General features: G+C 47.2%; 3 protein-coding genes and 2 non-coding genes across 6 annotated transcripts; 3 read left to right on the top strand and 2 right to left on the bottom strand.

Moving 5' to 3' along the window:
• Positions 1-335: 335 nt before the first annotated feature.
• TRNAR-CCU (transfer RNA arginine (anticodon CCU)) lies at positions 336-408 on the bottom strand. Its single transcript has one exon. It is a non-coding gene; the product is annotated as a tRNA-Arg (tRNA).
• Positions 409-498: 90 nt separating this feature from the next.
• Positions 499-4,099, top strand: LOC123105038 (tetratricopeptide repeat protein 4 homolog). The gene is made up of 7 exons (XM_044527009.1): positions 499-939; positions 1,039-1,230; positions 1,313-1,513; positions 1,637-1,717; positions 2,955-3,099; positions 3,465-3,551; positions 3,649-4,099. The coding sequence occupies exons 1-7, from the start codon at positions 613-615 to the stop codon at positions 3,717-3,719; spliced, it is 1,104 nt and encodes a 367-aa protein (XP_044382944.1). The 5' UTR covers positions 499-612; the 3' UTR covers positions 3,720-4,099.
• Positions 4,100-4,482: 383 nt separating this feature from the next.
• Positions 4,483-6,216, top strand: LOC123107837 (universal stress protein PHOS34). Of its 2 annotated transcripts, none has more exons than XM_044529744.1 (3): positions 4,483-4,725; positions 4,826-5,051; positions 5,976-6,216. In XM_044529744.1, exons 1-3 carry the CDS (start codon positions 4,506-4,508, stop codon positions 6,067-6,069), a joined length of 540 nt encoding a protein of 179 aa, XP_044385679.1. In that variant the 5' UTR covers positions 4,483-4,505; the 3' UTR covers positions 6,070-6,216. The 2 variants fall into 2 exon arrangements, with proteins under 2 accessions (XP_044385679.1, XP_044385678.1); XM_044529743.1 differs by having other exon boundaries at positions 5,893-6,216.
• LOC123109110 (U2 spliceosomal RNA) lies at positions 5,245-5,441 on the bottom strand. The gene has a single exon (XR_006452404.1). It is a non-coding gene; the product is annotated as a U2 spliceosomal RNA (small nuclear RNA).
• Positions 6,217-8,325: 2,109 nt separating the features above from the next.
• On the top strand, positions 8,326-14,043 carry LOC123107836 (universal stress protein A-like protein). Its single transcript, XM_044529742.1, has 4 exons — positions 8,326-8,484; positions 13,395-13,530; positions 13,624-13,852; positions 13,950-14,043. The coding sequence occupies exons 1-4, from the start codon at positions 8,326-8,328 to the stop codon at positions 14,041-14,043; spliced, it is 618 nt and encodes a 205-aa protein (XP_044385677.1).
• The last annotated feature ends 1,147 nt before the right edge of the window (positions 14,044-15,190 follow it).

Here is a 15,190-nt window from a genome sequence, read left to right as displayed (position 1 = left end):
TAAGGCTGCTAAAGACAATTTGAATAAAAACCATGAACAAGTAGCAGTTTACTGGTTAGAACGCCAATTCTTTGGCTTCAGCCCCGAGGTGTATGGATGTTGAAAAACAAGTTTGACTGAAAACAGCTCGGTCCAAGAGCAAGAGTGTTCAAAATAATTTTATACAAAAAAAAAAGTTCCGGATAGCAAACCCATCAGGAGTTCATTTTCCTTCAGTGGTACCAACCGGAGGGTGGAAAATAGTGCAAAATACCACTCGTATTAACTAAACAAACAGCTTTTTTCCGAATCATTTGAACAAAAAACTGTAGAAATCGACCAAAAAACAAAAATAACGCGCCAGGTAGGGGTCGAACCTACGGCCTTCCGCTTAGGAAACGGACGCTCTATCCACTGAGCTACAGGCGCCTTGTTGTATGAGATGCAACGGAATCCTTTTACAACAATCACGTAGTAGATGCATCTACGGAAGCTTATTTGGACGGAGCACAAACCCTTCTCGAAGTCTACTAGAAACACCGGAAGCGGCGGCGGGGACAGCACAGGGGAGGAAAAGAAGCCAAGAGGCGGCGCCGCCGATCCACCCAGACCGAGAGCACCTTGGCCGACGGCATGGCGCTGCTGATGGAGCCCGGGTCGGAGCCCCTGACGGAGGGCGAGAAGGCCGACCTGGACGCCATCGCCGCCATCAAGGAGTCGGCGGCGCGCGAGTACAGGGAGGAGGGCAACCAGTTCGTCAAGAAGGGCCGGAAGCACTACCCCGACGCCGTCGACTGCTACACCAAGGCCATCGCCCAGATGGGCGCCCTCTCCGCCCCGAACCCCGACGCCTCCGTCCTCTTCGCCAACCGCGCGCACGTCAACCTCCTCCTCGGCAACCACCGCCGCGCCCTCGACGACGCCCAGCAGGCCGTCCGCCTCTCCCCCTCCAACCTCAAGGTCCGCACGCTCGCTCGCTCTAGATTACGCCTCTCTTGCTCCAATTTCTCGGATTTGGCGAGGAAGCCGCCGTGTGATGTGTGACATTCGTGTAGCCAGGCGCACTACCGGGCGGCGAAGGCCGCGCTTGCTCTCGACCAGTTGCCCCAGGCGGCGTCCTTCTGCCGGCGGGGGCTCGAGCAGGACCCCGCCAACGAGGAGCTCAAGAAATTCCTCGCGCAGGTGGAGGCGCAGCAGCGCGAGCGGGATCTTAAAAGGGCCAAGGTTGAACAGGCCATATCCGCCGCGAAGGTCTCTTCTGTTCCAAATTGGCAGTTCAGCATTTCCTTATTCTTTTCCTGTTTGTGTAATTGACTGTATTAGATGCATATAGGATCTTGCTGCTGCTATAGAGAAGAGAGGGCTGAGGCTGGGGAAGGCAGCATATCAGGAGCTGACCGGGGTAAAGAAGCCGAAGCTGGATGAGCAGGGCGTGCTCCACTGGCCAGTTCTTCTGCTCTACCCGGAGGTCATGTCGAGCGACTTTATTGAGGATTTTCCGGAGACTGATATGTTCTCGGATCACCTTGATCTCATATCCTTGGAAAGTTACGTGATACTTTTTCTGATAGTATGTACATGAATATGCATAGATACTTTCATCACAAAAAGGAGGAGGAATGGTTTCTTGAATTCCTGTTATCCTTAATTATCAAACATGTTCTCAGAAAGTTCTCCACCTTTGCCATGGGATGAGAACCACGCTTACACAAGGGACGCTATTGAGTTGTATTGTCAGGTTTGTTTACACACTTCGAATTTTAATTGAGGGTTAACCTGTAAGGCTACCTTCTGCAAAGTGCTAGCGCCCACAGATGATCAAATTTTCTCTATCTAAATTTCACGAGGCATGAGTCACAACCTCTTCATACAACATGAAAACAAAACATTCATGCCCCTGTGATGTGTATATACTACACACATTGTCCTTCTGATTTATTTTTCCACTAGATGATTGTGGGCCAAGTTTTTTCGATCCAGACCTTTTTGTGATACTAAATTTTGGGGAATGCAACATAAGTTATGCTATTGCTACTTAAGTGTTATTAGTAATTTCATTTGGCCGGTGCTAGAATGTCAAGATGGTAGCTCTAGCCTTTGTGGCCACATTCTGAAAATTGTAGGATTATCCTTTACCAATTTTACAAGTGGCAGACTCATGTGAGAAAACTAGGAGCTATTGAAAATTCAGATTTCAATGTGATCATTTTGACCATCGTTAGCAGCAGCATCCAGTCCAGTTTTTGAAGTTATCTTCAAATTTAACAAATCTGTAGGATGGTTGCTCCTTCATTTACAACTATTATATTATTACAGTCGACATAACTGTCACTACTTGAGAGTTAATATATACCTTCTGCAAAGTGCTAGCACCTACAGATATCAGATTTTCTTCTAAATGGCATGAGGCAAGTGCCACGACCTCTTCATAGAACATTAAAACAGAACACTGATGCCTCTGATGTGTATATGCTACAGGCAATGTCCTTCTGATTTATTTTTCACTAGATGATTGTGAGACAAGTTTTTTCGATCCATACCCTTTTGCTACTAAGTTTTGGGGGATGCAACATAAGTTATGTTATTGCTACACTGATGTAGTTAAGTGTTGTTGTTGGTAAATGGTTTATCTGGCAATAGAATGTCGAGATGATAGCTCTAACCTCTGTGGCAATATTCTGTAGCATTATCCTTTACCAATTTTAACAGTGTCGGACTCATGTGAGAAAACTCGGAGTTGTTGACAATTAAGATTTCAGTACTATCATGTTGATCATCATTAGCATTATCCAGTCCAGTTTTGCAAGTTATCTTGAAGTTTCACAAATCTGTAGGATTTTTGCTTTTTCATTCACAATTAGGATTACAGTCAACATACCATTGTCAGTACTTTGACACAGCTTTAGGATAGAAAAACTTTCTAGTTTCATTTCGTTGCCTTGCTGGCTAACTGGTATTTCCATTTGATACACTAGGCTGGTGATGGCACGCCGTTCTCCAAAAGTGAAATGTTAAAATATCTTCTGGAAGGCACTGTCGACTCAGGGTCACTCACAGAAAGCCTTGATGGGGAAGATGGAGAACATGATACTGTGAAGGGCAGCACAGCTATATCACCAAGTATGTAAAACATATTCCTTAGGTTATTTCTCTAAATTTACATGATGTACAGTAAAAAGACAGCACGATGTGAACTATGATTCTGTCAATTTCAGTATGTAATACTCCCTCCGTTCCTAAATATAAGTCTTTTAAGAGATTCTACTATAGACTACATACGGAGCAAAAAGAGTGAACTTATACTCTAAAAGGTGTCTATATACATCCGAATGTAGTCTCCATAGTGGAATCTCTAAAAAGACTTATATGTAGGAACCGAAGGAGTATATCCAATCTGCCATTAGCAGAACTACATTTACTGCAACATGCTATAATGCTGTTATGCTGCGCTGATAAGTAGTTGTATTCCATTTCAATGTGTGCAGGCCAGGGTAAGTGGATCAAAGTAAGAGAAGGGAAAACTCTTCAGGAAGCGCTGCAGCATAAAGACTACATCATCCCGGCGGTACCTGGTCCGTTCTTCAACCTGTGTATACTTTGCATTCGTACGTATAGAATGCTTGACATTGTTCAGCGCAAATAAGAGCTTCCATTAATTCCTGCGTGCAGTGTTCTTTGTGGTTTCAAGGAAATCCGCCTTCCATTCGAAGTTCAAGGCTGGGAATTGGTCTTTGCCGTAGAGCTGCCGTGTAGTAGTTCAGTTCACCATCTCTGGAAGAGGCCAAGGGTGCTATGGGTATATGATCAGGAAAGAGGAAGCTGGCAATTGTCAATTGCCGTATGGTCCTAGAAGGTTATACTACTTGAGAGAAGATGAGTTGTGCTTAATTAGCACTTGTGTGTCTTACAAGTTCTTCCAACCACTGCTTGGTTGGTTGATGGCTCAGGATTGCGTTTCTAGAGGGAGAAGCAACCGAATATGCAACTTTTCATGTGTATTTTAGCAGTGGGCATGACTGAACTTTTTGGGATTTGGCATGGTCATACTTGCTTCTCTGTATGCCCAGAACAGTACTGATTTGGATGCGATTATGTTGTTCAATTCTAGTTGTGGGCATGATTTAACTTTTTGGTACTACCTGTGGTATTTCATTCTGAAAGGTTCATCTTCTTGGTCGGTATCAGTATCACGCCATCCAGCCCACAGAAGAGAGAGGAGACGCTGGTGCGTTGGGACTTGACTTGGAGCTGGGGGACGCGCTGGCGCACCGGAACCGGAGGAGCGGCAGGTGTCGCCAGCTCGCTCGCCGCCGTGGACATGACTGCCACGCGCAACGAAGACAAGATGTCTAGAGAGTCGAAACACGCCGTGTCTATCCCATACTGTGCCGCCGCGCAAGAAAGCCAAACGCCGGTTTTATTACCGCCCGTAGGTGCGGATATTTATAGGAACCAACGATCGAAGCGCTCGCTCGAGGCTGTGTCAGAGTGTCAGTACCGGTCTTACCGCGAGTGAAGGCATCGTCATGGAGGAGGTGAGCGCCGAGGCCGCGGCCATGGCGAGCGGCGTCGGGCCGGAGGGCGCGACGATGAAGGTGGTGGCCGCGGTGGACGCGAGCGAGGAGAGCCTGCACGCGCTGTCGTGGGCGCTCGACAACGTCGTCCGGCCCCACCCCGGCGCGTCCCTCGTCGTCGTCCACGTCCAGCCGCGCGCCGACCACTTGGCCTACCCTGTCGCCGGGCACGGTACCGCCTGTCCTGTACAACAAGCTAGCTCACACGCACACACACGTACGTACGCTCACGCTCACTGACGGAACTCGTTTGCGTGTGCATACGGAGGCAGGCCTACAGTACGTCCCGCCCACGGCGGTGGACTCCGTGAGGAAGACGCACGAGGAGAACTCCCGGCGAGTCGTGTCCGTCGCGCTCGACGTGTGCAGGCAGAAGCAGGTGAGCGCCACGGCGGCGGTGGTGGAGGGCGACGCCAAGGAGGCCATCTGCCGCGCCGTGGAGGACATGCACGCCGACCTCCTCGTCCTCGGCAGCCGCGGCCTGGGCATGATCAAGAGGTACGCGCATGCCAATGAGATCACCACGCGTGAGCATCTTCGATAACAGATTGTGATTCTGGGTGCAGTTCGACTACTTCACTGGCAGAGCCAAAGATACTAAAGCACAGCTTAGCTTTCTTCAGTGTTCAAGCGACTTGAATTGCAAACATATGGAAATCCTTAAATTTCAAAATTTTAATGCTTGATTTGGTTGGGGTTTGCCAGGTCCAGGCAGTAGTGCAACACCTGGACGACACATGAGAGCCCTGGCAGCAAGCTACCGTGGTGGGCTCTCCCCCATGAAAAATAAATTTAATATCGTTGTGGACACATGGTCCACATATCAGATATTAAACTGATAAGAACAGATACTACACTTGATCTTAGCCAAAAGGCCGAGAAAGGTATGAGTTGGAACATTGAGCTGGGTCTCGTTTTATAGCCATCTTTCCCCAGGGTTTCTCCTCCGTCCGCGATGTGGTACTAAACCTGCTACTGCCCTCTCTTCTATGCTCCGGCAATGCCACCCGCTGCTCGGTTGGGCCCAAACCGAGAGCCCGTAGCAGGCCTTACCGAGTCACGTCATGGGCTTTTCTGTTCCTGTTCCTTTTTCCATTCTCTCTCTTGCAGCTTGCCTCCTCTTCTGCATTTCCCTTTGTGCCTTCCCTTCTTATCCTGGTAGCATATTGAAATGCATGGCTGGAAGATGTGCAATAGCTAGTTAACTTGCCTCCTTAAACAGTAGTACATTTAAGAAAATCCAATGGCTAAAGAAAACACAGTTGTTTTTTAGTTTTTCATGTTTATTTACTATGAGAGCAAGCCTTTATCACCGAGACAATAGTCATGTTGCTTACAGAGTTACAAGCATATGCATAATAAAACTCCATGGATCATCAAGCCACGCCTTGACCCTGTGCTTGTGCTGGTGGTGTGTTGCAGGGCGTTGCTGGGCAGCGTGAGCGACTACCTCGCCCATCACGCCTCCTGCCCCGTTCTCATCGTGAAGCCGCCCAACAAGGCGCACCACAAGTGAAGCTCCAACTCTGCTGCCACTGTCGACTGAATGTCTCGAGTGCCTCGTGCTTCCAATAAAGATGTGATCGAGCTCATGTGCAGTACTCTATGAACATCCTAGAATGTAGGGAATAAACTGTTGTTTGGCCGCAAGCACTTGCTGAAATTTTTAATCTTGGTTAGTGCAGTTGTTCCGATGCATTACATTGCCATGGACGTAGTGTTCTTTCTTCCTTGAAGTACAGAGTGCGGTGATGCTGCTGAAAAACAGGCACATCTCGAAGAGTTCGGTTCGCCAAACACATGACCAGTACAAGACCTATTGATCACAAATACTCCATAATTCGCTCTAAAAAACGTATTCAGAATTCCTATTCATAATGCAGAGCATGAATGACCGTCGAAGCATGTTCTGTTTCTAAGCAAGCATGCTTTTGTTTTAAAATGGAGGCAAAGGTTTTGCCTCGTCTATTTAATGAAGAAGAGGGTAGAGTTCTGTATTACAAGGCCGCGAGGCCCACCCGCAATAAACATGGAATTACTCTCCTGATAGAATGTTTCCCAAAATAACAAAATTGCATCTGCCAAGACCCAAAGCTTGGTCTAGTCTTTGATGGCCTTGAGCAAGATGGTCTTCGGCTTGCTCTATTCTCGAAACACACGGGCATTTCTCTCGTTTCAAATGGTCCAACTAATGAGCATTGTAAGCGACGCCATTGCTTTACAGTTGACCTTGTTGTTGCGGAAAGATTGACCCACCAATCTTTGTTGGGGCTCTTAAGGCGCCAAGAGGAGGTGTCAAAGTTTTCTAAGTGTAGCGTTCGTTAGCCAAGTTCGAAATATAGAGGGTTTCTCGGCACTTGAAGAAGAGGTGTGTCCGGGTTTCTTGATTTCTCTTGCAAACAGGAGAAAGACCGCAATTTGGCTACCCGCTTGGCCAATTAGTTGTCTATCTAATTTTTTTCTTGATGGCCAACAAAGCAAATAATTTGACTTTGGGCGGAGCCCACGCCTTCCCAACCGTGTGATCCATAGGTGAGTACAAGGTTCCCATAAATTACGCAGAGTAAGCGGTGGCCACCGAGTATTCATCGAGATGGAAATCACCGATGCCGATCTGAGGGCCCTAGCCACTTCAACGATGCTCCTCATGACGCGCTCGGTGGAGGAAGAGGTTGTCGTCATCCATGCTCCATCCGTGCTCCCCTCACTTTGCCCCAAAGCAAGGGAAGAAACCCTCCTCTGGGGGTAAAAGAACTACCGACCACGACCGCCATCATCGCAACCGACGAGCTTCCCTCCGCTGATGCCCCCCAAATGATTACCTCCGGAGCAGGAGTCACATCGATTGGTGGGTCAATGGCCGTCGCATGCGGCTCTCTGCAGATGGGGGACGACACCATGATTGCCGACATCAGGTCAATGTTGGACCAGGCGAGGCCGCCTACCCATCGGTCTTGGATGACGTGGTTGTCGGCATGGATGGGGGTTGGGGGATGGCACGACTGTGAATGGGAGTGGGAGGTGACTAGCAATTGGGAAGTTATGAGTCTAGGTCGCAAAAAATAATCGATCCGGCCGTTCCCCTCGGTCAAACTTGAAACTGCTTTAAGTTTTGCGTGGGGCTGAAAAACATATGCAACCCAGCCAAACAAACACCCTATTTTTGCACCGCACCCGTCTGGTTGGGCCGGATGCAACCTATTAAACACGCCACTAGTGATACTTCAGTAGATGACGTTACGGTTTGATTTGGCACTAAGCAAGCGACGACACTGTTGATAAACCTGGGCATTCGTCGGGCCGGGCTTTTCAAAGCACAACCTCAAAATCTAAAGCTCAAGCCCGGACCGGCTTGGCCAAACGCTTTTTTTAATTACAATAATAATATCTAGTAGGATATTTAAAATATATATTACCTATATTTTCTTATAAAATAATGGTTTGTGCCTTGATCAAGCTTATTTTGAGGCCTCTTGATCGGGCTTCAGGCAGAAAAGCTGAGCCTGAGCCCAGCCCGGATGTCGGGCTTCTGGGCCGGGCTGTCCATGCGTGGGTCTGTTGGCATGGCACGCGCAACGGCCGAAAGAAGCCAAGATACACCGCCCGGCCGCCGGACGCAAGCAGGAGCTGACGAACGCACGGCGGGAGCTACGGACCAAAAGCCACCGCGTCCCCCTCGTCTCGATCTATCTATCTCGGGCCGTCCACATCCAAAAGCTAGCGGCGCCGACCGTGCGCGCGCACGCATATATACACACGTGCACGGTAGGTGATGTGGTCGATCGAGGCAGTGATCGCCAGGCACGAGGCCAGTCTCACCGGGAGCGAGCGCGTCGTCATGGAGGAGAGCACCGAGGCCGCGGCGACGGCAAGCGGCGTGGCGCCTGGAGCCGGAGGCGCGGAGGCCGCCAGGGCGCCGGGCTTGATGAAGGTGGACCCGGGGCCCCGGGGCGTCAGGCTGCAAGCGGACGCGGGCCGTCCACGGCGCCCACATAAAAACCCACTTAATTTCTGCTCGTGGACGCCCGCGTAACCTGCGATTTAGAAAGTGGGATAAGTGGGCTGACCCACGTTTTTCACCTATGACCCACTTAATTCCTCGTTTCCCTCTTCGCCATTAGGGTTGGGCACGCCGCCGCCGCCTCCCCCATGGCCAGCTTAGCGCTGCCGTCCACCTTTCCAATGATCGATCTAGCGCCGCCGTCCACCTTCCCAATGGCCGATCTAGCGCCGCCGTCCACTTACCCCATAGAAGCCGCAACACCCACACCCATCATCTCCACGGACGCCGCAACGCCTCCTTCCACCTCCATCGTAGCCGCACCAACGCCGCCGTCCACCTCTCCCACAGCCGCACCAGCGCCACGGTCCACCTCCCCCACGACTGCACCAGCGCCGCCTTCCAATTCCCCCACTGCCGGACCAGATCAACCATTTATCTCCGCCATGTCTGCCCCTGCGGCGCCGCCGTCAACCACCACCATGGCCATCACCAGCGATTCACGCAAGAAGCGACCTCCCTGCAAGAAGAAGAAGAAGAAGAATGATGCTGTCCAAGAAGAACCTGCCATGGCTGTAAGTTAATCTGCACATAATCATTGCTTTAAGTTAGTACATGTCCATCATGCTTCTAGTTATCGGTGGAACAGTTCCACTGGAACTGAACATGTTGTTGCTACAATGCTACTGAATAATTTGAATGCAAGTCAGAGTCAGCACATAAGTTAAGAAAAGAGAGCCGGTGCTGGGGTAAATTGACTCTCTGTTCTGGAGTTTTGTTTAAATTTTAATCACCTCTCTTCAAATGACTGCACATGTATTCAACCAAGGAAACCCCATTCCAACTTGTAGCATGTCAAATGATAATCAAGATTTTTAGCTTACCAATACAGTAGTCTCCATCAGTTCTGTTTAGCTATAATTTAGTTCTGCTAGTTCACTTCTGTTAACAGAAAACATCTCCCTTAACTCCAATCAGTTCAGTTTAGCTGTAATTCAATCGATGCAACATGTAGCAGTTTTTATTTTGTGTAATGGCTCTATGTAGTAATGTTTTCTCTGATATAAATATGGTGTTTGTTCTACTTTTATTTGACATATCTAGTCATTTAACCTTCTGTCAGATTGCGCCGCCATCCATCATCTCCGTGGACGCCGCAGCGCCGCCTTCCACCTCCAACGTCGCCGCACCAACGCAGCCGTCCACTTTCCCCCATAGCTGCACCAGCGCCGCTGTCCAACTCCTCCATGGCCAGACTAGCGCAGTTGTCCAAGTCCACCACATCGGGACCGGCGCAGCCCTCCAACTCCCCCACCGGCGAGGCTCGCAAGAAGCGACCTGGGCATGAACTCCCAAGGTCTGGCTCCAAGAAGAAGAAGAAGATAGCTGCTATTCATGAAGCCCCTGCTGAGAATGTTGTTGAAGTCGTCCTTGCTTCTAAATCTGACAAGACCAAGTGCCTCAGTGGCTCTGTCAAGAAAAATCTGATTGAGGATGATGCTAAATTGAAGGCGGAAAATGTTCGCAAGGCATGTTTTACTTTACTTATTTGACATATCCAGTCATTTAACCTGCTGTCAGATTGTGCACTTTAGTACATCTGAATCTTGGCATATACTAGTATCCTCTACAAGTTGGAAATCACCTTCATCTTTCAGACTAGTCTGCAGGTTATCCAACTCTTCTTTCTTCTGCTCAAGTTCTTCCCTAACTTATTATTGTTTACATTGTCTGCTTATATATGATAAAGACTAGTCTGCTTATATGATAATTCTTAACTGAATTCTGACCCATAATTGTTTACATTGTTATAGAGAGCTAGTCCACGAGTTTATTCTCCAAAGATAGTGGCCAGCTCCCCAGGGGTCAATATGTTAGCAAGAACAGCTGCATTGAAGAGGGTGTCCTCGGTGGTGAGGCAAGCTTCCACAAAAAGGGCAAAGTTAGCAGATCAACTAGACTCTAGGTGTCTCTAGTTACTAGAGACACCTGCTTCACAGCGGACGCCACTACAGAACACCCCTTCGCTTCAAAATCTATCTCCTGCAGTGATAAGACCTAGTTCCCATGGTAACATTTGCTTCCGGATATTCCTACGGTCGACTTTGTAGAGTAACACGTGATGCGTCTAAATATTGAACCTCTATGTTTAAGGTGTTCTTTTCCCATGCATGCAGGGTCAAAGCGTAGACGCCGCAAGCTGGTATCTCGCATTTGGGAGGAGGCCGTGCCAATCTATGAGGGTCGAATGCTTGTGGAAGGCCAGTGTAATCATTGCCAACAAATTTTTCCGGCCACACGAGACAGTGGGACCAGCCACTTACGTCGGCACTTGAAGGTATGCCCAATGAAAACTGCAATGAATGAAATGATTGATAAGTTGGGTCCTCCTGAGGTGGTAGATCCTAATTGGAAAATTTGATGCTAAAGTCTCACGGTTTGAATTAGTCAAGATGATTGTTGTGAATGAATTGCCGTTCTCTCTCGTGGAGTACAAACCATTTCGGGACTTTGCTGCTTCCTTAAATCCGTGGTTCAAAGTGCCCTGCAGAACAACCGTCAAATATGATTGCATTGGAAATTTTAAGAGAAACAGACTAAAAATGCAACAATATTTTGAGAAGTCTACTAGTAGGGTATCTTTGACAGCAGATATGTGGACGTCAAACCAAAAATTGGGTTATCTTTGCATCACCTGCCACTTGATTGATTCGGATTGGAAAATTCAAAAAATTATCATAAGATTCTTCATGATGCAGACACCTCATAATGCTATGAACATGTATGGTGTGATACTAAAGACTATTCAAGAGTTTAATTTAGAGGATAAGCTCTTTGGTTTCACGTTAGACAACGCACCGGTGAATACCGCGATGATAAACCACTTAAGAGAGAATTTGGTTAAAAAAGGTTGTCTTCTCTTGAAAGGAAAATTATTTTATTGTCGATATGCTCCTCATGTCTTCAACTTGATGGTTCAAGATGCTCTTCTCGCAATGAAATCTGTGGTCAATAACATTCGAGAATCTGTCCAATTCGTAAAGAGTTCACAATCAAGAGGCCAAGAATTTCAAGAGATAATCAATCAAGTGGGGTGTTGTTTTAGTAGGCAGCCTTCTATAGATGTACAAACTCGTTGGAATTCCACATATTTGATGCTTGAATCAGCTATACCATTTAGAAGTGCATTTGATGCCTTAGGGCAGCAAGACAAGGAGTACGAGTTTTGTCCAACACCTATTGAATGGAAAATGGCTGAATCTGCATGCAAACTGCTAAAAGGATTTTACACAGCAACCAAACTTTTATCTGGATCGAAGTATCCGACTAGTCATCTCTACTTCCCCCAGCTATGTAAGATCAAGAAGATCTTGAAGAGAGAGTCATCAAGTAAGAACACCATCATTGCGCATATGGTGCAGCAAATGGAAATAAAGTTAGAGAAGTATTGGAAGGAGTCCTACAAGTCGATTTGTGTTCCGGTTGTATTTGATCAAAGGTTTAAGTTTGATCTACTTGAATATATGTTAAAAGACTTTGGAAGTGAAATTGAAGCCAATACATAGATGCGTAAATTAAACAAAGCAATCCAAAAGCTTTTCGATCAGTACTCTCAAGAGATTCCTGTTCATCACCAACAAGAGGATTGTGGGAGTCCTAGTGCCGAGGAGGATGAAGAAGACGATGATCCACTTGTGGAGTGGGATCATTATATCAGTTGCAAAAAAGGGCAAGCAAATAATGAGCTGGATCAGTATTTGAAAGGGGAGTTGTATCCACGGAAGAAAGAGTTGGACATATTAGAATGGTGGAAAATCAACTCTCTCAAGTATCCGGTCCTCTCTACAATTGCTCGTGACATATTGGCTATTTCTGCGTCCACGGTGTCTTCTGAGTCCGCTTTTAGTTCTGGAGGACGCATTGTCAGTGATTATAGGAGCAGTCTTTCTTGCTCCACCGTCGAAGCTTTGATTTGCCTACAAGACTGGCTGAGAACAAATGGTTAGTAAGTTTTTCTTTTATTCCTCACGAAAATTGGTAACCACAGTTAATCTAATAATTTATGTGTTTTGTGTTTTATGTTTTGGAGATCCAGAAAAATTTAAAGGCGTATCATTGGAGACAGATGAAGAAGATCAAGGTATATGCGATGCCCCCATGAAAATCACTATTTCTAATTATCAGCTAGCTGTTGGCTGCAGTGCTTGCCTTGAATCATTTAAGCTACTGTGCAGCAAGCAGCATTCTTCTTACTGCAAAATGTTCATCTGCCCTTTGTTCTGAAGAAAAGATGAATGTTTCTACTTTGCTACTTGTTTGACTTCCAATGTTTTTTGTAAAGCCCTAAATTATCCTGTAAAATGGATTCTTATGATGCAAATGGACTGACGGACATATTTTTTGACAGGAAATATGAGTTGCTAGTTTGCTACTTGAAGAAAGGATGGCAGGTTGATGGTGATGGAAGATCTTGAAGAGCTGAAAAAATTCATCTTGTTGTAGCCTCTAGTCTTATTGCAATTGATTTTGTCTTTAGTCTTGCTGCAAATAAAGGATGGCAGGTTGTATTAATGCAATTTATCTTGCATTCAGATTATGTACTTGTTGTATCCTGATAGATTGTAGTCTTAATACATGGAGAGTAAACAATATGAACTTGCTCTATCCTGACATGTACTTTCTGTATCTTCAATTCTTGCATTCAGATTATGTGGGTATGTGGCAACCCGCATAGTCCCAATTATTTTTATGTGGACATCCCACTTAATCCCACATAATTATGTGGGTTGATGCGACATTATGTGGGACTTCCGCGTCTCATACCACTTGCAGCATGGAAGGTGGTGGTGGCCGTGGACGCGAGCGAGGAGAGCATGCACGCGCTGTCGTGGGCGCTCGACCACGTCGTCCGGCACCACCCCGGCGCGTCCGTCGTCGTCCTCCACGCCCAGCACCGCGTCGACCGCTCCGCCTATGGTACCAACCCACTCTATGAACTCGGCCCGCGCGTGGCCGCGCTCGCTGACGCTGAAGGCTGACACGTTTGGTGCGTGCGGCGTCGTATCGCAGCAGGCCTGGCCTACGTCCCGCCCACGGCGATGGACGCCATGAGGAGGACGCAGGCGGAGAACACCAGGAAGGCGGTGTCCCGCGCGCTGGACGTGTGCAAGCAGAAGCAGGCGAGCGCCACGGCGGCGGTGGTGGTGGGCGACGCCAAGGAGGCCATCTGCCAGGCCGTGGAGGACATGCGCGCCGACCTCCTCGTCCTCGGCAGCCGTGGCCTGGGCATGGTCAAGAGGTAAGAGGATTTCGAGTCTGCCACACGAGTGAGCATCTTTTCGATAGAGTAGTAGATTGTGTTTGTGACCCTGTGCGCGTGGTATTTGTATTGGCAGGGCGTTTTTGGGCAGCGTGAGCGACTACCTCGCCCATCACGCGTGCTGTCCCGTTCTCATCGTCAAGCCGCCCAACGAAGCGCGTCACAAGTGAAGCTCCATCTCTACTTCTGTCAACTACTAGTACGGAGTAGTTCTGAACTTCTGTTTTTGTAATGTCTCGAGTGTCTCGTGTTTACAGTGAAGGATGTGATCCTGTGTAGTGGGCTAGTGGCATGTATGAAGAAACCAGGGAGTGAAACTGTCGTATGTCTGCAAGCGCTTGTTGAAAAGTTTAATCTTGATTAGTGCAGTTGTCCCAGTGCAAACGTTGTCATGAGGAAACTAGTGTTGAAAAGAGATGCCATGATATAACTTCCTTCATGTCCGTACTTCAAAGAGTCAGGGATTTTTAGTTATCTTTTTTCTGTTTTCGAAAAGATGCATACGGTCATTTTGTTAAAGTTGATGCAAAGCAACCATCAACAAATCGAGTACAAGACTTGAATAACTACGACAGACACATGATATGAAATCAACACCTACTACTAAGTCGACTTCTTTCGCAACAACGCATTTTAAAGGAATGTCCCCTCCTCACGCCGTTGTGACGACAAGCATAATGATTTTCATCCTGATTACCGAGACCAACTAATGAAGGATACAACAACAAGTTGGCAACGCCTTCAACAAGGTAATACACAAGTTTGTCGTTGCTGAACCTGAACAATGAAGGCCAAAACAAGAGTTTTCATTCTGGACAAGAAGTTGTACTCTTCCCACCTTAAGCTACGACCGTCAAGCGGCCGCCCATGATGGGAGCGCGGAATTGACCACTGCCACTCCACACCGTCGTGAATTGACCAACATTGGATGTTGCAGCTGACATCCATAAAGCTCAACTTGTTGTAAATGTTTTCGACAAATTCAAGGAGTTGACTGCGATGAAATAATCAAATTGTAACGATGTTTAAGTCAATTCGGGTTATTCTACCAATTGTTCGATATTTCAACGTTGAGATATGACGGATGGACATCATAACAAACTTTTCTTAACATAATAATATTAGTCACATACGTGTATATGATACGTCATGAGGGTTTTATCGATCCAAAAAATGCTGGAATAATTTGCAAAACTTCATAGATCCATTTTGTGGACTGAAGCAACCACAAAGGAATTGGAATCTTGGTCTCGATGAGATGGTCAGAGAGTTTGATTTCATCAAGAATGGCGAAGATGCTTGTGTTTACAAGAAAAT

This window comes from Triticum aestivum, chromosome 5A (genome assembly GCF_018294505.1).
Source record: "Triticum aestivum cultivar Chinese Spring chromosome 5A, IWGSC CS RefSeq v2.1, whole genome shotgun sequence".
In the NCBI taxonomy this organism is placed as follows: Eukaryota; Viridiplantae; Streptophyta; class Magnoliopsida; order Poales; family Poaceae; genus Triticum; species Triticum aestivum.
Note: the sequence above shows the minus strand (reverse complement) of the source record. Positions and strands in the feature narration are given on the sequence as shown.